General features: G+C 42.9%; 1 protein-coding gene across 2 annotated transcripts in view; it reads right to left on the bottom strand.

The window, feature by feature from the left end:
- Positions 1 to 322: 322 nt before the first annotated feature.
- The window catches only part of LMNTD1 (lamin tail domain containing 1), a 184,123-nt gene continuing 157,281 nt past the window's right edge, over positions 323 to 27,164 (bottom strand). Inside the window, exons 5-10 of one of the 2 annotated variants that reach the window (XM_035321516.1) lie at positions 19,213 to 19,418; positions 14,907 to 15,113; positions 8,134 to 8,320; positions 5,106 to 5,225; positions 3,035 to 3,252; positions 323 to 2,001 (exon numbers count right to left, since the gene is read on the bottom strand). In XM_035321516.1, coding sequence (XP_035177407.1) covers positions 3,205 to 3,252; positions 5,106 to 5,225; positions 8,134 to 8,320; positions 14,907 to 14,968 — 417 coding nt within the window. In that variant the 5' untranslated portion in view covers positions 14,969 to 15,113; positions 19,213 to 19,418 and the 3' untranslated portion in view covers positions 323 to 2,001; positions 3,035 to 3,204. Of the gene's footprint in view, positions 2,002 to 3,034; positions 3,253 to 5,105; positions 5,226 to 8,133; positions 8,321 to 10,902; positions 15,114 to 19,212; positions 19,419 to 27,164 lie in introns of those variants that run through there. The other variant, XM_035321507.1, reaches the window with a different exon arrangement.

Raw genomic sequence — 27,164 nt, 5'->3', positions numbered from 1 at the left:
TTGCCACTCTCCCTGCCCATGGCACTCAGGTTTGCATCATGGAGCAGTATTGAGTGCATGAGCTGGATTCCTCTTGAATGAAACCAAGCCACAAGATGTTCTCCAGAGTAGCTGCACCTCAGGCACTCTGTCTGCAAATGGGAGTTCAGATGGAAACTACTTTGAGCAGTTCAACGGTGAGCATGAGTGGGTGTCGAAGCAGCCTGGGAAGTTCCATACCAAAAAAGGACCTGCACTGTGTAGATGTAAGTGCCCCCTCATGGTCTATTGGACCAGCCTAAAGTTGGGACAAACTAAATCACCCTTAAAATATGTATAGGGGTTTTGCTCTACAGACTGTCTCCTCTTTGCCACAGCATTTGTGTATTGGAACACAACCTCTGATGCCACCAGCAGCCCCAGCTGACAAGTGCCAACTCCTTCCCAGCTTTTCCCTGTCTGGGAAACAGGGAGAGGAGATATGGGAGACCCATCTCTGCAGAAGATCAGAGCAACACAGAAAGAGCCAAATCAAGTTTTAGGAAACGGGAAAAATCTTTCAAACAGATAACGACAGAGGAGGAAACAAACCATGAACTCACTCCATCAGGTCTTAATCTGCCTTGCCTGGATTTGGCATTTGGGAAGGATGTTCCTGCATGGTTATTATTCGGGTAAAGCTAGGCATAAACACTTTCCTAGCTCAAGCTGAAAGGCTTTTCATAGGCTGGCACTCCTAAAAATGGGCAAAAATTCCTGACAACTACATGGCCACCTATGCACACCAGTCACAGACTGACCTTGTTAGTACATTCAAATAATTTGACGGGCCTAGTTCTAAATGCTCACTAAATGAAGAAGTGTTGCAAAGCTGTCCTCAGGAGCTGGATACCCAGTTCCTTTAAAATTAATGGGAACTGAGCACTTGAAATTTGTCAGTGGTTTAAAATACTAAATGGAGCAATGAGCACAACTGGAAAACTACACTACAGATCATTAAATCTCCATTTTACATACATATGCAACCTAAGCTTCCCTGCTTTTCACTTGTTTCTATTCCCTCCAGCTCTGTTTCTCGGATTGAAGAGTTTTCTGTCTTGCAGAGGAGGTTGGGGCTCCTCTGCATGACGATCACTTTGCTTGTCAAACACATCTAGGTCTTTTTAATCTTCGTGAATCAATCTCCTCAGACACTTATTCACTCTTTCATCCTCCCCTGAACTATTTCCATTATGTCAACAGCTTTCTGGGTTTGAAGCATCCAAATTAAACACTAGCTTTCTCACCACTGCCTAATTAGCAATTCACTGCCAATGTAAGAGTCTCATTCTTTTGTTGATTCCTAATATTTTGTCTCACTTTATAAAAATGTTAGTATTAGTAGCAATAGCCTCCCTCCATCTTCCCAACATATACAGTTCTACAGAGCAGTGGTCTTCCAGGGGGCATGCAAGACAATCCATTGGGGTATGGAAAGAAAATGTTTTTGTACTATTAATAAATAAAAGAAAAATTTTAAATACTTTAAATATAGCATTTTTTTCATCTTTATCTCATCCTTTTTTAATTTTTATTTTTATGTAGTTTTTATAATGTACATATTATTACAGTAGTAAATGCATATAATTTATAAATAAATAAAAATGCATATACTGGGGATGTGTGCTCAAAGTCTTTTTACAGGTAAGGTGCTCAATCAAAACAGTTTGGAGAGCACTGCTATAGAGCATGGAGGTACATCCAGGTAGTAAGATTTGCATTTTAAGTACTCAACAGCTTGTGTCAGAAACTCCACTGCATCACCACTGTGCCCGCTGCAGCCCATACTGTGTCGGCTCCTGAACTCACCTGGTATGGGGTCAGGCCTTGACGACTGACACCGAGACTGCCTGCACAAGCTGCTGCCATCATTTCCTAGGGTTAGTGGTCTAACCAGGGAAAAGTGAGGGTGGGTGGGAGAGTCTGGACTTTGGCACCAGGCACTCTGATTAGGAAACAGGCATGCAAATGTCTTTTTTTTCCCTGTAAAGAGAAATTAACTTTAATGTGTATATTTGACACATTTTGCACATGCATGTATGTGTACAGGATATAAAAAATGCATCCATATTGTATTTATTACTGCATTATTTATTGTATTGCATTATCATATTTATGATTGCATTTTGCATAGATTTACTGTGTTTACTGAACATGTACATTAAATTTATGCTATCTATTTAACAAACAGCACATGTATTTGACACATTCTGCATTTAGTTGTAGGTGGAAGAACTGCAACTTCTATATTTTTTGACATATCACATTATAATTTACCATTTTCCATTGCTTGTAATTTTGCCAGATTTGAACTCCTTGCACAGCACTTTTAAATAAGTTCTCCCTGCCTCTAAATTAGTTTATTTGGAGAGATTGAGCAAAAGTGATTTAGCCATTTTTAAGAACAAAGCTTGTAAAGAACAGCCAGTCCAATTGATGGTGAAAACTGTTCATCTTTCTGAACGTCTCCAGCTATCTAAAGAAATTTAGAGAAAAGCAATTACTTCAAACATGAGAAGAGGCACCCACTTTTTTTTTTTTTTTTTTTTTTTTTTTTAATATATCCAGATAGGCTAATTCTTAATTTTTAAAATATATCAACTCCTTTGCACATGCTTTTCTGTTATGAACCTGGCTCTAAAGTCCCTGGAACAAATATTCTGGAGGGGACTTAGAAAAAAAAATCCGATATTGTGTGCCTTATTTAAAATAGTCAATTACTCTGCTCAGGGGTGCGTGACTGAGACTTGGATGCTCAACCTAAATTGTTAAAAATTTAAGAAGAATTTTACTTGAATTTTACATTTCACTTAGTCTTGACTGACAATGAATGCACTCCTATCAGGAATTTGGGGCTGGCTGGATACCTGTTTGAAGGCTAAGGTTAATTCTTATTTTCAAAATTCCAAACCTTTTAAAAATTGCTTACCAAGGTGTTCATTTAAAAGCATCCACTTACAAAGCTAGTCTGGCACAATACTGTAATTACAAAGTACACTCAATGAATGTCAGATACCTTTTAATGAAGCTTTGTCCTTTTTTTCTTGTTTGTTCTGAGTCAGCCCTCTTCCACTCTTTATCAGTTAATGTAAATTCCTGTTTCTCTTCCCATTCTTCTTTTTGCTTTGCTGTTGAGAAAGTTGGTACAATGATGTTTTCAAAGTCTTCACTTTCCTCTTTTGCCAGTCATCCTTGCTTTCCGTTCCAGTAGAGAGGAGTATACCAAGACACAGCCTGAAAAAACATATCTCTGCTTATTTGTATTCTGCATTTTTTTCATCAAGATAATTGTTTACTGTAGACAAACCAGGAAGGGGTAGGTGTTCCAATGTATTTCTGAATCATATTTCATTTGGAAGATAAATAGTAATGGCAAGCATCAAATTCCAGATTTTTTTCTTTGGTCTTTGAAATCAATTTCCAGTCTTTAAATATACTTAGGGTAGAATCATCATGTAAGAGGCTTGAAATTCCACTGCTCCAATTAAGTGAACCAGACAAAGAAGAAGACAAAAGGGGACATGACCACTTGGCAAGTGTGTCAAAGGCTGCAAAGAAAGAAAGAACAATCTCTTCTACGTGGCCACAGTGGACAGGACACTAAGGAATGGACTAAAACCAAGACAGAAGATGCTCAGTTTGGGCTCTAGGAAAGGTTTTCTAACCATATGGAGAGCAAGGCACTAAAGCAGATTGTTGGGGGACACAGTGGAGTATCTATTACTGAAGGACTTCCAAAATTACCTCAGCAAACCCCAGCTAGGAACAATCCTGGCAGAGGTGATCACATTTCCCTTTCAGCCTCTGATTTCCTGGCTGTATGGACAAAGTAATAGCAAGCATAGACAAACTGAGCTTAAAGAGAAGTAAATATGAAAAGGTGATACTAGAAGTCAACATACACTTACTAGTTTATAAGGTGTAAATTATGCTGCCTTGGGGAAGCCATACAACTCACACTGCTTATGAAAATCACAGGTCTTTTCCTTCTGGTCACCTCTTCAAATTTGTATAGATAAAAATGACCAAAATCATAGTTGCCACTGGACAACTATCAGGTAAAAAATGTGTCGTGGTTTAACCTGGGCAGCAGCTAAACACCACACAGCCATTCGCTCACCCTCCCCCCTCCCTCTCAGGGATGGGGGAGAGAAACGAGAAAAAAACCTGAAGCCTGTGGGTTGAGTTAGAGACAGCATATTAGGACAGAAAAATAATAAGTACAAAACAAAAATAATAAGTACAAAAGTACAAAAAAATAATAAGTACAAAACAAGTGATGCACAATGCAATTGCTCACCACCCACTGAGCAATGCCCAGCTTATCCCCAAGCAGCCACCCCCACCCCCACCCCAGCTAGCCACCCCTATATATTGTTCAGCATGACGTCAGATGGTATGGAATACCCCTTTGGCCTGTTTGGGTCAGCTGTCCTGGGTCTGTCCCCTCCCAGATCCTGCTGCACCCCCAGCCTGCCCACTGGCAGGACAGAGTGAGAAGCTGAAAAGTCCTTGGCTTAGTGTAAGCACTGCTCTGCAACAAGTAAAACATCAGTGTGTTATCAACGTTAGTCTCATCCTAAATCCAAAACATAGCACCCTACTAGCTACTGGGAGGAAAATTAACCCTCTCCTAATGAAAACCAGGACAAAATGGTCTTGGGCTCTTTCTCATTCCCAAGTAAACAGAAGTTTGGCTAAAAAAATTCAACCTAGTTGCAAGCCAATGACATGGGCAGCCATTGGGTGAATAGCCCTTGGAACAGATGGATCTTTCATGGCTGAAGTACAGTGGCAGAGGATAGGCTGGCAAATTGTGTATTTGTAGCCTTGCCTTTAACTGTTGTGAGGACTTTAGCCCTTCCTTCAACAAGTGTGTCATCAATCTACTGCTCTCTTCAGTCCTTCAGATCCTATTGTCATCCATACTGAAGAGAAGTTAACAGAAACCACAGCTTTTCTATACTTGGATTGCTTGGACTTGATTCTACCAGGAGTTAAACAAAAGCACCCTAAACTTCTGAAGGAAGTCCAGCAAGACAGCTGTCTGGGTATGGGAAGGTGGTAGCTTTGCTTGGAGCACTCACTTGACCATTGGGGTCACAGAGAATGGTAGCACAGTTGAGGCTTGTCCCAGATGTCTCCAGGCTCTTCCAAAGAAAATCGGAGAGAGGTCTGTTAAGCACTTTAGCATCTGCTCTCCAAACCTGCAAAGATTAAGCAGTCAGCACTTTAAAGTCAAAATGGCTCCTGGATATTTATATAATGCTGGGACTCAGTAAAAACATCAGGTTTTCTTTTTCCTTTTTGATTTCTGTAATGCTGGTCACCATTTAATCTGTGAAATCAAAGCTGAAAGAACTGTATTTCAAGACTTGCAGCTTAGTTATAGTGATTATTTTCAAGCACTTCTCCTGTGGAATAACAGAGATTAGCAAAGGCACAGTTTTCAAGGTGTGATAGTAAATCCAAGACTTTTTGATCTGGCTTATTGAGAGTAAGATTAAAAACAGGCAGTTTCTTTTATTTGCTAAATTACCAGGGGCATTTGAAGAGATCTGTGATATCAGCTTTAAAATTCCAGTCTCCGCTTGATTCTGGATTCCCTCTGTTCAGGGAGAAGCAGTTTCATCTGGGGACTAGAAGTTTTTTGTATTTTTATCCTCATACAAAAGGTTTAACAATGCTGTGCTTTATAAATTGAACTCAATTATCTGTGACCTTTATCACAAGCACAACAGCAAAAGGACATGTTACGAAAACACTTCTCTTACATAAGACAACCACAATGCTTTTGCAAGTGTTATTCCTATAGGATTTGGCATTTGCCAACTGTGAGAAAATGGCTCCAATCTCTTCCTGGGAGCCAAAACAATTCTCGTTCAATTTTAAAGGAAAAATACCTTTGAAAAAAAAAAAAAAAAAAGCTCTCTTCCAAAAGTGCTCATCATATGGCACTCTCCCAAAATATATTTGTGGCTTTTTCAGACATACACCAGAAGACAGCAGTGGCTGTGGCTCTTCTGAGCTCCTGCCAGCTTGCATTTCCAGCTTTCTTGTAGGAGGGCTCATGCAGGGCTGCCCTGAACTTGGTGATGAACGTGGACTTCTCATTGTATTCTGCGAGGCCTCAATTTTCATGTCAAAAAAGAAAATAAGCACTGGTGGTAAAAGAGGCTTCGGGCTATACTCCAACCATCTACTCTGGCATCTAGCTTGAACATTTTGCTTTGGTTCATCTGTTGCTCTCACAGAGAGCTAGGGCCTGGAAGTTCTGCATAGCTGGCTCTCTGACACAGATGCTATTGTAAATTAATTTTAGATGCAAGAGTTGGCAACTTGAATAAAGCCCTTTGAAATAAAAAATAAAATAAATAAATAAATAAATAAAAGCAGAAAACTTCTGCTTCCATTTGCTGAAGCAGCAGCTGTGGTGAACCTTCTACCTCAGGCAGTTGTCCACCCAAAAGCCATTTAGTGATAAAGGGAACAGTAACCATGTAAATGACCTTAGTACTGATCACAGCATTTCAGAAAGGACCACTTCTTTTTTGATGGTTGGTGCTTCAAAGCCAATTAACTGAAATTTCTGAAGAGCTCTTCAAAGTGTCTTGCAGCCAGACAGGCAGCCAGTTCTGGAAAGGCTGTGTCTGCTCTGAGTATAGGTACAGTACTTGGTATTTTCATCCCAGAGGTTACAGGAGGCTGGCTGCAGATACTGGCAGATACTCCTTAGCTACAGCTACAACTGAGTTTTGGTCAGTTCCAAAACCAGTTTTGGTTAATTCCCATGTCCGACCCTTTTTCATTACCATGGATCACAGAATGATAGAATTATAGAATCATCTGAATATTTAACTGTTTTTTTTTTTAACATATAGTTCTGGCTTGACATCAAAGGAAAGCACATGATTAGCTTCCTTTTAAAGACCATCTGGTTCCAACCCCCCTGCCATGGGCAAGGACACCTCCCACCAAACCAGGTTGTCCAAAGCCTAATCCAGCCTGGCCTTGAACACCTCCTGGGATGGGGCATCCACAGCTTCTCTGGGCAGCCTGCTCCAGTGTCCCACCATCCTAACTGTGAAATATTTCTTCCTTGTATCTAATCTAAATCTACCCTCTTTTAGTTTAAAACCATTATCCCTATCAATACAGACCCTAGTAAAAAGCCTCCCTGCATCTTTATTATAAGCCCCCTTTAAGTATTGAAAGGCTGCAATAAAGTCTCAACGGAGCCATCTCTTCTCCTGGTTGAACAACCCCAAGCATTTGACTCTTGGCACCTTAGGTCCTACCTACCTCTCTATCTCTTATTCAAGCTGGGAAAAAGCTACATCTGACTCTCTGGAGGAGAAATCATTTTTGAAAAGCAGCACATGCACTGAATTTTTAACATATAGCTCTGGCATGACATCAAAGGAAAGCACATCATTTTATAGAGTGGGAAACTAAGGCACAGAGTGTCATTGTTTTGCCTAAAGTCACACAAGGCAAAGCCAGGAACAATATCTCATTGCTGCTTTATGGCTTTCTCTGCTGGAAAACAGCTGTCCTTAGATGGAGGGCACACACTAAAAAGTAATATCACTTTTTAAAAAATTCTCAGTTGAAATCCTACTACAGCAACATGTCAGAGTATTCACAAAACCATAGTAATGGCATGTGGGATGCATGGCATCAATAGCAATGTGTAAGACTTGTTTTCTTACCAGTTCTATTAATTGTAGTTTTCCAACTCAAGCTTTCGGTTCATTCTCTCAGTTAGCAAATACTGGCACAACCCACAATAATCTGACAGTATGGGGAGATTTTATGGGAGTAAAGGTTGGAAACAGGAACTTATCAAACAATAACTTTTCAGGACAGCTTTCCATTGCTGGGCAATAAAAAATGATGGATACGTCATGAAAACACTAGGCTTGTATTGGTCGTGGACACTATATGTTCTTTCTGAATTCATCAGTATTTTTATGAGTGCTAACCCTCTTGAAAATACAAATTTTGTATTTGGTTGATTTGATTAAAAGTTTGATTCTGTACTGCTAGGCTAAGAGTGAACCCTAGTCTGCTAGGCAGAGACTGAAGAAAGACACACAGGTTCCCCCCACTCACCGTCACAGTGGAGTTGGCTCCCATCCTGGTCTCAGGGGGAAAGCAAAATTCAGCCACTGGTTGACCTTGGATGTCATGCTTCAAGAGATAATTCCCAATGTTTTCCTCTTTTTCAGGGGTACATTTCAGGATCTTTATAAAATGACCATCTGGATCAACTTCAGCAATTTTCACATTTCCAATAGCACTGAAAGAACAGAAATAGATTTGAAAGTGTAAAAGCATTGCTTAGTTGAAAAAATATGCATGTTTCTAACAACTAGGCTAGATGTCAGTAATTAATAAGTAAACATACCACAGGCAGAATACTAACAGTACTGCCATCTTATCTTTTATGCCATGTTTTTCAACTGATTAAAAAAATGCACTGAAATTAGTATATCTATTTATCTTTCACTCTTAGGTAGCAACTGTTACCATCAGAAACTAAAAGATTCTTTGTGGGGCAAAAAAAGTCATCAGCATACCTTTTTTTTTTTTTTTTTTGTCTAAATCTATATAGACTACAAGATCTAAGGCTGTCTTAGCCTATTATTATTACTGGGAGTTGTGTAGCCGACTCCCCTTGTAAATTTAGAAAATTCCTCCTGTTCATCAGTATACCTCTCTCCTCCTGCCTCTCATTGTTTTTATCTTCCTGGTAATACCTCCATTATTAACTCATTATTTTAAACTCAGGGAGGATCCGTGCTACAAGACTGAGATTCCATCCACCCGTTGTTTTGACCCTGCAGAAAAGCGGGGTCTGTTTTGCATCTGCAGTAAGACTGGGGACTTCTTGTATGAGCAGGGGAACACTCAATCTCCCTTAAGCACTGGAAAACATATTTATTACTTGACTGTTCCTTTTAGTAGTGCACATCTCAAGAAAGTACTTTTAAACACTCAGTCCCAGTCTGTAATACTCATCATAGGTCTCATTAGACAGGTTGTGAATGAAGTCCAAGAACTGTTCAGCTTTTCATGCAGCATCCACTGCAATTAATTTGATTACTGAGCATTGGTGCAGTGTCTTTTCTTTGTCTTCTGTGTGTGTAATGCTTTTTCCTTTGCTATATTTGTCTTCTTCCAGTAAGTTTAAGTCACAGATGTCTGTGTGTGGAGTAAAGGTTGACCCAACACCCCATTCAGCTTATGTGCTTGCTTAACATAGCAAAATCCTCACTGAGAGTGTGACAAATTCTGCCAACCCACCCCATATAATTCAGCTGTGCACTGCAGCATTGAATCACACTTGCTCATGACAGCCAGGGTGCCTCCAGGCTGCTGCTGGCATTGATAGATTTGAGAGTGGAGTCTGACAGGGAGCTGCCCCCTCTACGGCTAGAGAGGACACACGCAGTGAGCAAAACACTTCGCTGCCTCTTCTCACCCTTCCTGCAAACTTTGGGAACTCCAGAGTGTCCCTCTTCCCGCTCAGTCCTAGACTATTAGTGCTTCATGTCAGCACAGAGAGACTTGGAGACAGCTTGCCAGAGACACAGAGCCTCAGAGAGGTTTTGGCAGCAAAACCAGGCAGAGGAACTGCTCACATTCAGACTCCCCCCCTCCCACCTCCCCTCCCCCCCTCCCCCCCTCCCCCACTTTTCTGGCTGCTTGTTTTCATTTCATCTGGCCACCAGTTTAGCACACTTCTCCTTTCTCCCTCCTCCTGGGACCACACTCTAAGCTAGATCACTGAAATAACCCAGCATAAAAGGTTTTGGGAGACATTATTTTATTTGGAGACTTTTTGGCAGTCTCTTCAAGCCATTGTGTCAGTGCAACTGAAGGGATGGCCAGCTGTGCTCAAGAACATTGCTAACTGCTGGTGCAGAGACCGATCCTTCATGATCTGGTTGTAAGTCACCATTTACACATGCACAATGAAGATATAAAATGCTGTGACTTAAGTCCACAGTCGATCTCTACATCATTATAGTCCTAGAACTCCAGCAGTGCATCAGGACTCCACTAGGGTCTAAAAACAGAACACCACCAGCAACAAAGAGAAATCATTGTCATTTTTACTCTCTGGAAGGATGTAGAGCAAGTTAAAATCAATGAAGCATTTTAAATCACACAGAAAGCAAAGATCTTCCTGATTTCCCATTTCTCTCCATCTGTGAGAAGAAAGTAAAGTGAGAGAACAAGTTCTGTGTGACAAAATGTACCTAGGAAGAGGACAGGAAGATAGTAGATGGGGAAAGAGACCTAAAGTGCTTTTAAAAGGCCATTTCTATTACATAACATTGTAAGCAGCAGAATCTTGGTTGATAATGGAGTTAATAATGAGTGTCTAGGGTAGTGGGAGTTCCCTAAACAAGATCTCAATTTGACCTTAAAGAAGCCAGGGAGACTTGGGAAAATAAAGTGGAGACAATGAGTTTTTGATACAACACACAGTGGTAAAGGAACAGATGACACAGGACAAGGGGATTTGGCACAGGAAGCTGTTGAAGAGGGTAACATAGAGCTGCCAGCTTGCACCCAGGCCATCCACTGCCTTACCGCAGTGCAAACCAATGCAGATGGTCAGATTTGAAGCTGCAAGGATTAAGCAGCAAGGCTGACCCATCCATGCCTAACGGTGAGCCTTGCAGAATCTGCTAGCAATAAAGACAAGTAAATGGGCTTCGGGCTTTATCAGCGGTCAATCTTAAATGCTTCTGAATCAATTGGACACTCTCCCATGCCAGATCAGGGATGACAATACCTATGATGGGCAAAGGATAGGAAGGCACATTTGGAATTTTTTTCTCCAAACCCATTTCATTTTTATATTCTCTCTGTGTGTACCCATGGCTCTTAGTCCCGTGCAAAAGCCCTCTATGTAACTAGGAGAGAGAGAGTGGGGAAACTGAGATGTCAAGGACTTCTCTAAGGACTTGTACAGCCAGCTATTCCCTGGATGGCAACAGACTTTTGTTAGTTTTACTGAAGGAATAACATCTCTAAGGAGATGTTCACTGAAGACTTTAAAGCTTTTTTTTAGCAAGCTAGTTTACCTTTCAAAATACTCCTCCTACCGACTCCTTGGGGACTGGAGCTAAAATGCTAAAGTGCACGGAGGAGAGGTCAGCGTGCATTGATGCTGTACTTACCCCTGCAGTGTGCTAATATGGTCTCTTGGAACAGAATCCAAAATTTTCTATAATATACATAATGCTGCACATTGCAAAGGGGAGAAAAAATGTCAGTGCTCTTGGTAGCAGTGTGCATCAGCCATACACCTGTGACCTGCCATTAGGATGGCAGTTGAACTGATCCTCTCTTATGTGGTAGAGGTAGCAACAGGACATTTTAAGCCTTTAAATATGCCAAGAATTAAAGTCTTTCTAAGTTCCTAAGCCTTCAAGAAAGTTACAGATTGATGCAATTAGTATGTTGGGGAAAGCTTATCTCCAGAAGTGCAAATCCATTTGTTTGTATGCCAATAGATTTTATACTAGAAGGATATGACTGGAAAAGTCCTGGCAGAAGGCTCAGATCTTTCTTTGCTGAAGGCTGGGAAATGTTGCATACATACTAGCTGTAGGCCTGGAATGCCAGGGCTCAGCTGATATCTAGAATGCTTTACAGGCCAGGGTGTTCACTGAGCTCATCTTCAGTACGTAGCACGTTCACTTAGTGCAACATGTTGATCATTTTCAGTAGCCATGCACAAAATTTCAAGTATCAGCATCCACTTCTATTACTTTCTGCAAAATGCTCACCGCCAAAATATACTGGCTTTAACACTGCCCAGGTACGAAGGTCAGGGAGAGGTTAGGACAATACTGAACAACACACAGTGGCTGTTTCCAAGCATCAGTGCCAAGACGCGTGTGAGAATACTGTCACTCTCCTTGCACACTACTGATAGCTGAAAATCCTGATGCAGCAAATCCTGATGCAGCTGAAAATCCTGGTTTCTCAGCAACCCTACATTTCTCAGTATGATACTAGTTAACAATCTAATTAAACATATAATCTTCAAGGTGCTTTCAGCATTTTCAAATAATCTGAAAAGCAAATGAATATAAATTAAACTTGATGGTAAACAATAACACCAAAATATCCTTGTTGGCCCAAACCACATATTTCTACTGAGTTTGTGTGTGCTCATAACTGTGGCTTCATTACAAATCAGATCTAGACATACTATTCATCAACTCTTTATAGAAGTATTACTAAATTATGTGTTCACATTGCGTTCATGCTAACACATTGCATAATGCAATACCAAATTAAAAGACTGTGTATTGCATGCTGCCATGTAATTGTACTTATTGAATGTGTTTCCCAAGAAAAGATATACTCTAAATACAAAGTGAGCAGAGTAAAAAAAAGTGCTAGTGTGCTGGCATGGAGGAATAATGAATCAAATGAGAATTAAAATAATTGCTTAATTTGTGCATTTAACAAGTTTAACCACACACAAAGCAAACTGTCATTGCTTTTTTATCTTAAACAATTAGCAGAGCTAATGACTTCTCTTGCTTTCTGTATGAGACAAGATGTGATTCAATCCCCACTGGAAAACAGTTCATGCAGTACAAGGAAACGCATATAAGGGAAGGCAATCTCTTTTATCTCTTAATATTTATTTAGAGTTATTTTCCCCAAGCACAGTCAAATAGTATGGCATAACTCATTATTTGGAGACAGCTTTAGAGCTCTGATAACAACTGTGGCTTTCTTTCTGTCTTTCAAAGGTATCTTTTCATGTCTCTCCCTATAATGTAAGAATTACACAGATCTCTTTATGGAAACATTTGCATGGAATGGGTTTACAAAGACTAAGCCCATGAGAAAAATGAATACAAAATCCACAGAATTTCAAAATGGGTGAGAGCAGGGAGAGCAGCAGGCATCAAAGAGCTAGGACTCAGGAAAGCATTTGATAAAGTGTCTCTCAAATATTATCTCCGACTGGCTTAGATATAAATACTTTCACAGGAACCATCTGAAAGATTGCAAACATTGAATAATAATAGACAAGTGGGTTGTGTCTCATATGTTCCTTATAGGGATGATAGATAGTACTCATTTCATGGAGCATGTCCACTTGTGATGTGGAAGGTGGAATAAAACAGCTGGTTAATAAAATATGTAGATAACATTAAGTTGAGAGAAGAGGGTAGGGGAACACAAATGAGGACAAGAGAAATAATACAAAGAGCCCTGGGGGGCTTAGAAATATGGTCAAAGAATAAGTAAGATGCAGCTCTTGAAAAATGGTGAACTAATTCATCAGAGAGGAAATAACATTCACCAGGAGAGAGACATATGGAGAGCAATAATGCTGAAAGAAAGCTAGGAGGAAGCCAATGATGCATTTGTAATCTGACAGAAGAAAAAAGGCTGTTACAATTTTATGGCACTGTCCATGCAGATTAGGGAGCACAAAGTGGAAGATACCTTTTTTGCAGCTGTGGAGAAGGCAAAGTAGAAATACTGGTCCTTATGTTCACATGCACCAGTGCAGCTTCATTGACTACAAGAAAATTCATCCTAATTGCTCCTATCTCATGCCATGAGTAAATGCAGGGAGACAGAGTTCTCCCACTTCTAAGACAGGCAACACAGAGTTCATCCACCCCTTGTGTCTTGGCCTGAGGCACCACATATGCAAACTCACCGATGATGCTTTGGCTTGTTTTTGAGCATTACTGTGCTAGAACTTTAGATTTAGGCTGGAATAATACCAAGATAATATGCATTTGGTTCATTTTAGAACTTCTCATGACCAAAAAAATACTGTTAATTAAGAAGGAATCATAGAACAGTATAATGGTGAGGGATACTGTGGGTAACTTCGGGAAAGAATAAAAGAGCTAAAATGCTTGTATTCAACAGATAATCACAGGGTCATGTGATAACAGAATGGGTATGGCATATGGGTGGAAAATACCAAAAAGGCAAAGGTTTTATGTGGCCAAACTATCACCAATGAAATAATATTAGAAAAGGAGAAATGTATGTTGAGTGTTGTGAAAGCAATCTTAGCAATAAGCAAGTGCAGGCCTATCCACTGAACAATGTGGCAGGAAACAGTCTGTAGGAGACAGTGTCTACATAGGAGTTAGCCTTAAAACTGGAGTTGTTAGTTGTTGCCACTTCTCTAAGGGAGACAGATCTAAGATAATTGAAACCAGCTGAGGATCTGTTTTGATAGGTCTTTCCCAACCCATAGTATATGTGAAGCCAAGTTAAAGATGGCAAATGCCTTTTCAGGATAACTGTCTTCTCCAGGAGACAATACTTTATTTTTTAGTGGGTTTTCTAGGTTGATGTAAACTACATACAGCCCAGTTAATTTCTCTGGCTGCCTGTCACTGCCTCACATAACTTCATGCAAGTGGAACCCTCTAAAAACCCCTGCAATATCAGTTCTACTCTTGGATTCAAAACTGTGTGGGATCAGTTGAAGACAAGGCCAAACCACCCATGAGATAAAGTATTTCTGCTCCTTTTCTGGACTGCGTTCACAAGGTGTCTTTGTAGCCCTGGGCAGAATAAATTAGCAAACATTGAAAGGGATATAGTTAAGGATGGGTGATTAATCTTTTTCTGAGGATTAAGTCCAATTTGGGGGCAGTTGTGCCTAAAGCAGTAAGTATGATCCTTACAGTTCAAAGCCTCTGAGGTTCTCCAGTACCCACCTGGATAATAACTCTTGTTAAAGGGTACTCAGCCTTTTGTCAAGGGTTTGCTGGAGTTTCACAATCATTCTAAATGAGATGCTTCACAAAACACCATCTCTTCCCTACAAAAATAAACCAAAGGAAAGGCCTCAACTGTGCCTGTACCTGGATGCAGAGTTCTGGTAGTAGTCCTCATAAGCAGAACAGATCCTTCCATGAGTATGCATCTGAGGCTCTGGGCAGTCTGCCCTGAGTCAATGAGCAAAGGGCTGAAATAATCCTGGCACTGACGTGACACTGTCAATGGAAGGCTAAGGTTTCTTGGTGGACCAGGCTCCCTGTCTGGTATTTCAGTACCATCTCTGAGCTGAGCTGATGAGCAAGCAAAAGGCAAAGACACTGTGTTATGCAATATTAACAAAAATACAAATTATGAGACTGAATTCTTCTCTTTTTTTTTTTTGGTAAGAAATACGGAACATTTTATTTCCCCTTTGCCTCTAATTGCAAAGTGGTGCTTAGGAAACACTCCTTTCAAATCCTTAAACCTATGGCTATAAGATGGAGCACAGCTGGCAAACTGAATATTTTGTTACTGACATGTAGATTTATTACCTCATTGGAATTAGCTTGAGTAACAACAAAAAAAAAAACAATAAATTTTGCCATCAGTGATATAATTGTCATCCTTCAATTTCAGTGCTGCAGGATGGCAAAGCATCAGCTGTGAGCAGATAATGAATATATAGAGGCTCCCTTCCAATTACAAAATGAAAGTGATAACATCCCTTAATCCCCTCTATGTTTCTCTTTTCAAATATAAGTGTCCAAGAGGGACCACGAGGGACTCCCCACCCTGGCAAAGGCAGGGAGAACCAGAGAGGGAGCATGTACAGCAAACCTTTACCAAGAGAACTCCTCTCACATTCCACACCAGTGTCTCCCCAACAAACTAAATCCTTTTCAGTGCCTGTTTCTCTGACCGTGCATTTGAGATTTCCTTCAAAGTTTTATCTTACTATATCAGACTCACTCCAGCAGGCGACTTAGCTAACAGAATATGGTGGGGCAGTGACAGCATTGATTGCTGGGGGAAGAGCAGTCCCTGAGCTCATCTTAGCTCTGAAATGACTGGGGCACAAACCAAGTTTGCTTGGCCAAGTGTCTGGGTCAGACAGCATCCCTGCAATGCAGATCAGCTTCACCAGCTCACTGTGACTGTTGTCTCTAACTGTACAGACATCTTTACTTTTTCCATATGAGTTTTTCTCTGTTACAAAAATCCAAGGTGTTTGAAATGCTGTAGTCCCTTCTCCCTCTGCATTTCACCAGGGCGTGGCAGTGGCACAGCATCCGACACTCTTCCAGTGCCATTTGTAATCCCTTCTTTTGGGAAGCAGTGCTGGTTCACCTACTTGTGACAAATGGGCAGCCAAGCATAACCACACTTGAGTAATAGGAAGGTGAAATGCTACAGCATCAGCAGTCTAAAGAGAAAGCTACAGCTGGCATACAGTTTAATAGAGTGTGACTTCGGTTGAAGATGTACCGAACTAGGAAACGTTAAAGTATGGCATTTGGGCATTTAGTGACAGAGAAATAGCACAAGGGGCAATGAGCTTTTGAAGCTGGGAACTAGAAATGCTGGGCTTTGTTGCTTTGGGCTGAAGTCTTTGCTAAATCAAACATTCAGAGTGGTAGCTGAACTGGCAGCCACAAGGGAAGCAGACTGTGTTGAAGCTGCTTTTCACTGATGTATCAACAAGCCAGTCTGTTCCTGAGATCAGACTGACAGTTGCTTTTGCCGTTGCTAGGATGTGGCACCCTTAAAAAGGTTTTTTTGGGGAGCTGGGGGCAGGGCTGACACCACTGAAATTCAGTGGGATCAAATGACTAAGTCACTTATGCTCTTTTGGAAACTTCTGTCTAAACTGTGGTAGTGCTCCATAAACACTCAGCAGCGAAAAATGCTGTAGTGGAAGGCTCCAGGAGAGCCTCTCCTGGGCAAAATCTGCTCTCCTGTGGCACCCTGAACTTCAGGAAACCCCAGCTCCATCAGTCTTCAAGCTGCCCTAAGCTACCCTGGGGCACCAGCTCTGCCCTGCAGCCTAGTGAAGTCCTGACTTTTTTTTTTTTTTTTTTTTTTTTTTTTTTTTGGTGCCATTGTGCTCTGTCATATCTACATTGCTGAGCAGGGGACATCCACGTCACAGAATTTGCAATGGAGTGGTCAGAAAGCTCTCCTAAGAAAGAGGAGATACTGAATCCAAACACAATCTATCCAAATCAGGGTAAGGATTTTAATCCCAATTTTCCACTTAGGGGGTTGAATTAACTTCCAGGCAATAGTGTGGAGGGAGAAGGGGTCTGTCAACAAACCCCACTGCCTAACAAGCATCACTGCTCACTGATACACAAGAATAGGAAGGAAGGATCTGAATCTGGTGGCTAGCTCATGCTGCAAAGGGAGAAACAGCAGAAGCCACCACTGTCTACATATGTACCCCGTATTGTCTGTAGAAGAGCTTTAGCGAAAGGGACCAAGGGAACGCTAACACATAGCATGCTCAAATTTGTTTGAAGTGGATCAGTAAGTTAAGATACAGCTGGGAGGACAGACAAACGCCCACATGCATGCACACACGGATGGAGGTCACATTAGCTTCTATTCCCTAGAAGACCAGGCTAATAAAACATTTTCACTTTTTTTTTTTTCTTTTTTCTTTTTTCCCCTGTACAGCTGCTTATGGCAGGTGACATACACTCCTTTCAGACAGCATGCAGGACTCAAACTGGGATCTGTCACTATATGCCAATATTTGGGGTGAAATCCATCAATCATAATTCATCAATACTTTGGAGACAATCAGCATTGCACCTTTTGAAAAGGAATGCCACCTTCTCCCAACCACAGGGCTGACAAGTGCAGCCAGAATGAGTTGCAGCTGCTCCCTCCCAGGCTCTTCATTACAGTGCTTCACCAAAGCTAAGTGTTTTGATTTGGTTCAATAGGCAGGAATTAAACATTTCAACTGAAGAATGTCCAAGCATTTTGTTTAGGTCAAATGAAACATCTCGACCTGTCCGAACATGCTGTTTCCTGAGCAGCTGAATTAATGAAGCCTGGTTTCTAATGACTTTTTCTCTTAATTTCCTTCCCCATTGCCCTACCCTGCCATCATGTGGGTTCTCTGATAGCTAATAAATGGGAACGAGGGGACATCTCAACCTTTTCTTCAGTCTCATGCCTGACTGTCAATTTTCAGAAAACCTCATACTTGAGGAGGATCCCCATGCCAACCTGGGAGGGAGAAATTGGAAGCATATATTACAAAGTTATTAATGTTGTTAGAAAAAAATGTGCATACACACACATACCAGTAACCAGGTATCACAATAATAAAAAATCCTTTTGGTTTCCCTCAAAATGTTTGCTTCTATGTTTATCACTAAAACAAATGCCAAAATATCAGAATTGCCCACTGACTAGAAACACTAGTCAAAACTGCTTTCCACGAGCTGTATTACATCCTCCTTTTTGCAGGATGTTGACCAACTCCCCTACTATGACTGGCATCATTGTTCTGGTCTATGTCAAAGTAACCAGAGTGCATTTTAAAATCTCTGGTGATAAATACGCTCTGCTTCACCACAGACATATGTAACAGAGGTTTGTCCCCCTTCTCTCATGAATGGCCCTTGCACAGAGCAGCACTCACACATATTCCCACCCAGCTGCACAGTTTCTTCTCTGACTTGCCGTGGCTTTCTATGAGAGCCAAAAAGAGTCTGCAGCCAGATGCAAAGCCATGGCCTTTGCACCATCAACAGCACCTTGCTGCAAAACAGACTGTGTCACTTAGCTCCCCTCTATCCCACATGGCAGTGCTTGGGGGGAAAATGACATGGAGAGGGAGGCAGAGGGCACAGAACCTCTGCTGGCATCAGGGCTGCTCTCAGCCCCGGTTGTGATTTGGAAACAATCACAGTCCCTGTAACAGGGAAGAGATGGATGCTCATGGTTCAGTAGCTTATTCTGGGCCAATCACTGCTCCAAGAACATGTACACACATCTTTCCACAAACCTCCTCTAGGCACCATCACAGTGCTTGGAGCATAGTTACAGATTTTTCTGCAGAGGAAAGCTAAGCCTACTGCAACATAAAGAGAAAACATAAGGTTCTTTTTAAATGTGGGATCCTTATTGTAACCATAAACATTGTGAAACACAAGCTCAGATAAAACTGGAATACTCTCTACCACTTGAGTGCCCACCTCCCACTTGCATATTTGGAGATATGATCAGTCCCACCTAGAGGGTAGGATATGAAGTAGGATGTTGGCTGCTCTCTTCCATAAACTGAAGTATCATCAAAATCTCCTCTCAAGCTAAAGGGTTATATTTTCATACTGTGTGCATATAATGGACTCTCTTCAGCTGTACATGGCAGACAAACCTTCGGATGCTTACCTATGGTTCTGCTTTGCAAAGTGTGGGCTAGGCCATAAGATTGTGCTGAACTGGATGACTCTGTGGTCCCCGTGACAGAGGCAGAATGAGACAAGTCCACAAAGGACATGTCTGAAGAATACATTGACACATCTACTGTGGAGCATGGAGTGATTTTGCTTGCAACTGATATATCAGAAGACAGTTGGAAGGCTGTTGTCTCAGTTCTGTAAGAAAAAATGACCCTTCAGTAATCTTTCAAGTATATATTGACTTCTTTGTCAATTAAATAATACATAAATGACAGCATAATCTTACATGGGGACAAGTCATATCATTGCCAGAGCGATAACCTCCCAAGCTATTCCTCATTTTAAATTAGATACAGTCCTAGCTGAGCAGTACTATACGGTAGAGCCAACAAAGCTATCTTCAGCTCTGAGCAATAGGCTTATGCTGTCTAATGTATTTGCATGTTAAGTTGTCTATTTGTTGCATCCTGCCACCTGGGCAAATCTCTATCAGTGATGAGATCTTTACATGCCTTTAGTCTACCAAAGCTGCCAGGCTGTGGCAGCTTTTGACTGAAATCTGTAACTCCAGTTCTCTCCTGTATGTCACCATGGGCAGGAGCAGACAAGATCTGAGCATGTAGCACCTGTTCCTTGGGTCAGATGCACCTAAGCCAGTTCCCACCTGGAAGCCACCTTGCCAAGTCAGCACAGCACCATGTCCTAACCAATAAATTTGCTTATCGTAACCACAGCTCTGAAGGTTTTGGATCAAAGTTGGTTTATGTCCATCCTGCTGGGAGCACAAACAGAAAGATTTGGATTTGCCTGCACTTTTTTTTTTTTTTTTTTTTTTTTCCAATGTACTGCCTGTGTGTGCTATTCCTTTAGAAGGATGACCAGACTGGTTTCAGAGGCTCCTGATAAGTTGCCAGCACAGTTAGGGGCCCTGGGGCCACACCATTTGTAAACATCTTCCATCACAACATAACAGGAATTTCTGAGTTCCCCATATTAAGTCCTTCAGTTGAAAGTCTTTGTGCTTCCCTTTAAGTTAAATAATTATGTGGCTCATTATGTAATTCAGAGGATATGGCAGAACTCCTTACTGTGGCACTGAGAGGTGCTGCTGCAGTCAGGACAGGGAGAGCAGTTCAGGGAAGGGAGGAGATGAAGTGTAGTGTTGTCTCTGATCTAGGGACAGCAAGTCTAGGCTTGTAGGACAGGATGTGGGGACTTTTCCAAGAGCCAAAAGTTACTCTTCTCTGAAGCATAATTTCATAATTTCAATTGCATGCCTGTAAATGCAAAGGCAGCCTCTGCACACACAGCAACTGACACTCTCAGCAGCAGCAAGGAGTATGCCTGTGGGATGTGTGCCCAGATTGAAGAGCTGCTCAGCCAGGTAGTGGAGCTTCGGGAGGAGGTGAGCAGGCTGAGGAGCATCAGGGAGTCAGAGAGGGAAATTGACTGGTGGAGGTGTACTCTACCCTCTCTGAGACAGACTCATGAGCCTGCCACAGCACAAGTGTCTCCTGCTACGCAGAAGATAAAAGTTCCCTCATCCCACCAGGCAGTAGCAGGGGACCTAGGCCAAGGCAGGGAATGGAGGCAGGTTCCTGTTTGGGGTGGTAGGTGAGCCCTGTCCCTGCCCACCTCACCTTCCCATCTACCCTTATATAACAGGTATGAGGGTCTAGAACATAACAGTCAGAACAACGAAGTAGATGAAACCCCATCCCAGTTGGAGAGGGTGCCTAAGGCAAGGCAACCTACCCCCCCACATTGCTACATCATCTGTCAGAAAAAGAAAGAAGGGTTATTGTTGTGGAGGACTCCCTTCTGAAAGGGACAGAGGGCCCAATATGCCAACCGGACCTAACCCACAGGGAAGTCTGTTGCCTCCCTGGGGCTCAGGTGAGAGGCTTTGCTAAGAAACTCAAGCGCCTGCTATGGCCCACTGACTACTATCCGCTACTGGTCTTTCAGGCTGGTAATGATGAGGTAGCAACGAGAAGTCCGAGAGCAATCAAAAGAGACTTTAGGGCTTTGGGGAGACTACTTAAAGGATCAGGGGCACAAGTTGTGTTTGCCTCTGTCCTTCTAATAGGGGGGATGGATGCTGACAAGCGGGCTCATCACATTAACACATGGCCTTGGGACTGGTGCAACTGGCAGAACTTTGGGTTCCTCGATCACGGGAAGGTCTATGTAACACCAGGCCTGCTGGCACCAGATGGGATGTGCCTCTCTCAGCGAGGGGTAAGGATTTTTGGTCAGGAGTTGATAGGGCTGATAGATAGGGATTTAAACTAGCGTTAAAGGGGGAAGGGGATAATACCAGGCATGCCGGTGACGAGCTAAGGGATGGTGCGCTAGAATCAGAGGCACTGTGTGCCAGTGAGGACCTTCGGTCAGCTCCACAAGATGCTGCGTGTAGGGAGGCTCATCTGAAATGCTTCTACACAAATGCACACAGTATGAGGAATAAAATGGATGAGCTAGAAGTCTTGGCCCAGTCCCACAGCTACGACATCATTGCCATAACTGAAACCTGGTGGGATGAGTCCTGTGGCTGGTGTGCTGAAATAGATGGTTACAGGCTCTTCAGGAGGGACAGGCAGGGTAGGCGAGGTGGTGGGGTGGCGATGTATGTGAAGCATGGGCTGGACTGTGTGGAACTTCAAATTGGCAATGGCAAAGTTGAGAGCCTCTGGGTAAGGATTAAGGAATGAACAAATAAAGGGGATGTCATTGTCTATTACAGACCACCTGGCCAGGACGGCAACGCTGATGAATTATTCTTTGCAGATCTGAGAGATGCCTTGAGATCAACTCCCCTTGTCCTTATGGGGGACTTCAACCTGCCAGACGTCAACTGGGATCACCACACAGCTGGCACGAGCAAGTCCAGGAGGTTCATAAAGCACCTCAATGATAACTTCCTGGTGCAGGTGCTAAGGTAGCCAACTAGGAAAGGTGCCCTCCTGGATGTGTTGCTGGATGTCTTGTGGGAGATGTGGTATTTGGTGGCCGTCTCGGTCATAGTGACCATGAAGTGATTGAGTTTAGAATTTATGGTGACAGAAGGAAAACTGCCACCAAAACCTCAGCCCTGGATATGGGGAGTGTGGACTTCAGTCTGCTCCGGGAACTAGTCAGCAAGATGCCCTGGGAAACTGCTTTTGAAGGCATTGGCGTCCATCAGTGCTGGTCAACCTTAAGTACTGCCTCCTAAAAGCACAAGATCAGGCAATTCCAAAATATTGGAAGTCAGGCAGGTGGGGCAGGAGGCTGGCCTGGCTGATCAGGGATCTTCTAATGGAGCTTAGGCGAAAAAAGAAAGTGTATGGCTGCTGGAAGGAGGGTCAGGCAACGAGGAAGGAATACAGGGATGCTGTTTGTGTTTGTAGGGAGAAAATTTGTGTGGCTAAAGCCCAACTAGAGTTGAAGCTGGCCATGTCTGTGGGAGACAATAAAAAAGTTTTTTTAGATATGTGAACAGAAAAAGGAGAACCAAAGAAAACATAGGTCTGCTACTTGATGGGAAAGGTCTCCTCAGAGACAAGGACATAGGCAAAACAGAGACATTTAATGCCTTCTTCGCCTCTGTCTTCAACGCTGATGATGGACTTCGGGACCCCAGGTGCCCTGAGCTGGAGGACCATGACATTGGGAATGACAAAGTCCCAACTGACCCTGAAGGTGTGCGGGATTTGCTGCTCCACCTGGATCTATGGGTCCAGATGGGATTCATCCCAGGGTGCTTAAAGTGCTGGCTGATGTCAATTATTTTTCAAAGATCTTGGGAATCTGGAGAGGTCCCGATAGACTGGAAGCTGGCAAATGTTGTGCCAATTTTCAAGAAGGGTAAGAAAGAAGACCCCAGCAACTACAGGCCTGTCAGTGTCACATCAGTGCCTGGTAAAATTATGGAGAATATGACTCTTGAGGCTATTGAAGCGCACCTGGGGGGGACAATGCAGTCATTGGTCCCAGCCAACATGGGTTCGTGAGGGGTAGGTCCTGCCTAACAAATTTTGATTTCCTTTTGTGATAATATCACCCATCTAGTCGACCAAGGGAGACCAGCTGATGTGATCTTTTTGGACTTCAGCAAGGCTTTCAGCACAGTTTCTCATAGGATCCTACTGGACAAAATGTCCAGCATATAGCTTAACAAAAACATCATATGATGGGTGAGCAATTGGCGTATGGGCAGGGTTCAAAGGGTTGTGGTAAATGGGGCCACATCGGGCTGGCGGAAGGTCTCTAGTGGGGTCCTTCAAGGCTCCTTTTTAGGACCAGTCCTCCTCAATGTTTTTATAAATGATTTTGATTTAGGACTAGAAGGTGTTTTGAGCAAATTTGCCCTTGATGCCAAACTTGGAGGAGTTGTAGACTCAGACAAGGGTGGAAAGGCCTTGCAGAGAGATCTGGACAGGTTGGAGAGCTGGGCGATCACCAACCGCATGAAGTTTAACAAAAGCAAGTGCCAGGTCCTGCACCTGGGACAGGGCAACCATGGCTATACGTACAGACTGGGCGACGAGATGCTAGAGAGCAGCCCCGCAGAGCTGGATCTGGGGGTCATGGTTGACAGCAAGTTGAATGTGAGCCAGCAGTGTGCCCTGGCAGCCAGGAGGGCCAACCGTATCCTGGGATACGTCAAGCACGGCATCGCTAGTCGGTCGAGGGAAGTGTTCGTCCTGCTCTACTCTGCGCTGGTGCAGCCTCACCTCAAGTACTGTGTGCAGTTCTGGGCACCACAGTACAAAAAGCATATTCAACTGTTGGAGAGTGTCCAGAGGAGGGCGACAAAGATGGTGAAGGGCCTGGAGGGGATGACGTATGGCTGAGGTCACTGGGCCTGTTCAGCCTGGGGAAGAGGAGGCTGGGGGGGGGACCTCATTGCGGTCTACAACTTCCTCGCGAGGGGGAGTGGAGAGGCAGGTGACCTATTCTCCATAAACACCAGTGATAGGACCCATGGGAATGGGGTGAAGCTGAGGCAGGGGAGGTTCAGACTAGATATCCGGAGGAGATTTTTCACTGAGAGGGTGGTTGTGCACTGGAACAGGCTCCCCAGTGAAGTAGTCACTGCACCAAGCCTGTCTGAATTTAAGAAATGTTTGGACTATGCACTTAGACACATGGTCTAAACATTTGGGTAGACCTGTGTGGTGCAAAGAGTTGGACTTGATGGTCCTTATGGGTCCCTTCTGACTCGGAATATTCTATGATTCCAAGCCAGCTTCTGGTCCTGTGCATGCTAAATTACCAGAAATCCTTTGTTTGTGAGGCACAGAGACTCACCCAAGGCAAAGCAGCCTATATAGGCTTGCTAATGCACTCTCACCCCATTTCTGACCTTTTCCTGACTGAAATAGACTCTGTCGAGTGGGAACCTTTAGCTAGCACTGCTGAAGTTTAGGCCCAGCCTCCTATCACAGGTCCACATCACTTTATTTTGTTCCCTGAACACTTATTGTTAGAGAACTGCTTCCTTTTATTAGAGCAAAACAAGACAGGCCACAAGCACCTGCTGGAAGGGCTGTGCCTGGAAAAGGCGGAGGAAAAGCAGTTGTGAGAGAAATTACTGAAATTACCAAGCCAATTTGCTTTCTGTATCCACTTAACAAGAACTGTTTGCACTCCAGTTCCAGCTAACAGTCAGTAGCAGAACTGAAGCAGGCATGAGTTTCACTGGTGTGGCACTCTTCTTGCTGCTCCCTGTAGTTTGAAACTGCACGTGCCTGAGATCTGCACACTGGAGTGGAAGGGAGGGGGTTTGCTAACCAGCTGTGGTGCCAAAATCCACAAAATTAAAGGTCATGTTTCAGTCATTGCCAAAAGGAAGAGATTACTTGAAGGAAAATGTAGGGGCTGCACATAGACTGGTAAACGTATCCTGTCTGTACTCTTTTGGTTAGAAAGGCTAGAGGAGCAAGGAACAAGTTTTCAAATCAAGCTTGCTTTACTGATTCGATCTCCCTCTCACAAATGGTATTTTTTACCCAGACATAACTTGCTGATTTCAGGCAGCAATGCCTGGCCTACTGAATCTTGCTAAGAACTCACTTTTTCACAAACATATTATATATGTAGGTATCTGTATATGCACACTGATAATTTCATAAAATACATAGCATAAAACAGAACATATTATAAATATATAATTTATATAGTATATAAAGCTTATTCTTTTATGTCTGCTGGAACCACTGACTAGCAGATAAACTTAAGAGCTTAAGAGCATTTTAATCAACACGGGCTCATCCTCTGTTTTTCTGACTAGTAACTGCAGAGTATTGCTTGCAAAACAAATTCAAGTGTTTTTGATTGTGATGTGTCATCCATAGTACAACTGCTGTCATTAGCTGTCTCCTCTAATGCAGGGAGACTGCAGTCCACTCCTCTGTTTAATCACAGCACAGAGTACAGGCACTGAGCTTTGTACTCTAAGCAACAGCAGGGTGGGGTAGACATTTTATCATCCTCCTGTTCTATCCAGGACAAAGAGCCCAACAAATTTACATTTATTTTAGATTTCATGATATATTTTTATGTCTAATGCTTGTGGATAGCATCGATTGCAAAATGAAAATTTATTAGACTCAGGGATTGCCAGTCTCTGTGCATGTTTTCTATGAGCTGGCACTTATAAGAGCCTTGATCTGTGCGCAGCTGTGCTCTCACACCTGTGTAAATCCACGAGTCATCTCACTGAAATTATTGCAGTTGCTCTAGACTTGTGCCACCATAGATGGAAGAAGGAGGTAGTTAAGTTCATTTTGAAATTCTTCAGTGTACAGCAAACTCTCTGCCCTACCAGCCCTCACAGACAGAGGCACATGTACTTAAATGCAGGTGGAGTTCAAAAAATAAAACGCCTGACCAAGCATATCCGCCCAGATGAAAGCCAGATGCTTGGGAAGGAAACTCTTTTCCTGCCAATGTGGCCTGAAAGATGGCTTGTGTATGGTCAGCCTCAGCTGTGTTGCCATGACCAAAAATAGTGTTTTGGGGAGTATTTACAGGGATGAATACACACACACACTTCTTTATCCTTGGAAGTTTACAACAGATGATGCTAAGCTTTGAATTTTCTATTTAAAAAAGTCCCACATGTGTCAATGTCATATGAACTGTGACGTTTTTCCTGGTATCCTGTTTCATAGCTGATGCTTCTGGGGAGCCCTGAGAGAATCACAGAAACATAGAATATCCCGAGTCAGAAGGGACCCATAAGGATCATCAAGTCCAACTCTTTGCACCACACAGGTCTACCCAAATGTTTAGACCATGTGTCTAAGTGCACAGTCCAAAGTCTTCTTAAATTCAGACAGGCTTGGTGCAGTGACTACTTCACTGGGGAGCCTGTTCCAGTGCACAACCACCCTCTCGGTGAAGAACCTCCTCCTGATGTCCAGTCTGAACTTCCCCTGCCTCAGCTTCACCCTGTTCCCACAGGTCCTATCACTGGTGTTTATGGAGAATAGGTCACCTGCCTCTCCACTCCCCCTCGCGAGAAAGTTGTAGACCGCAATGAGGTCCTCTCTCAGCCTCTTCTACTCCAGGCTGAACAGGCCCAGTGACCTCAGCCACTCCTCATATGTCTTCCCCTCCAGGCTCTTCACCATCTTTGTCGCCCTCCTCTGGACAGGTTGAAGTCCCCCATAAGGACAAGGGGAGTTGATCTCAAGGCATCTCTCAGATCTGCAAAGAATAATTCATCAGCGTTGCCGTCCTGGCCAGGTGGTCTGTAATAGACAATGACATCCCCTTTATTTGTTCATTCCTTAATCCTTACCCAGAGGCTCTCAACTTTGCCATTGCCAATTTGAAGTTCCACACAGTCCAGCCCATGCTTCACATACATCGCCACCCCACCACCTCGCCTACCCTGCCTGTCCCTCCTGAAGAGCCTGTAACCATCTATTTCAGCACACCAGCCACAGG

The sequence above is a fragment of the Oxyura jamaicensis genome, chromosome 1, assembly GCF_011077185.1.
Source record: "Oxyura jamaicensis isolate SHBP4307 breed ruddy duck chromosome 1, BPBGC_Ojam_1.0, whole genome shotgun sequence".
In the NCBI taxonomy this organism is placed as follows: domain Eukaryota; kingdom Metazoa; phylum Chordata; class Aves; order Anseriformes; family Anatidae; genus Oxyura; species Oxyura jamaicensis.
This window is presented reverse-complemented; position numbering and strand designations above follow the sequence as displayed.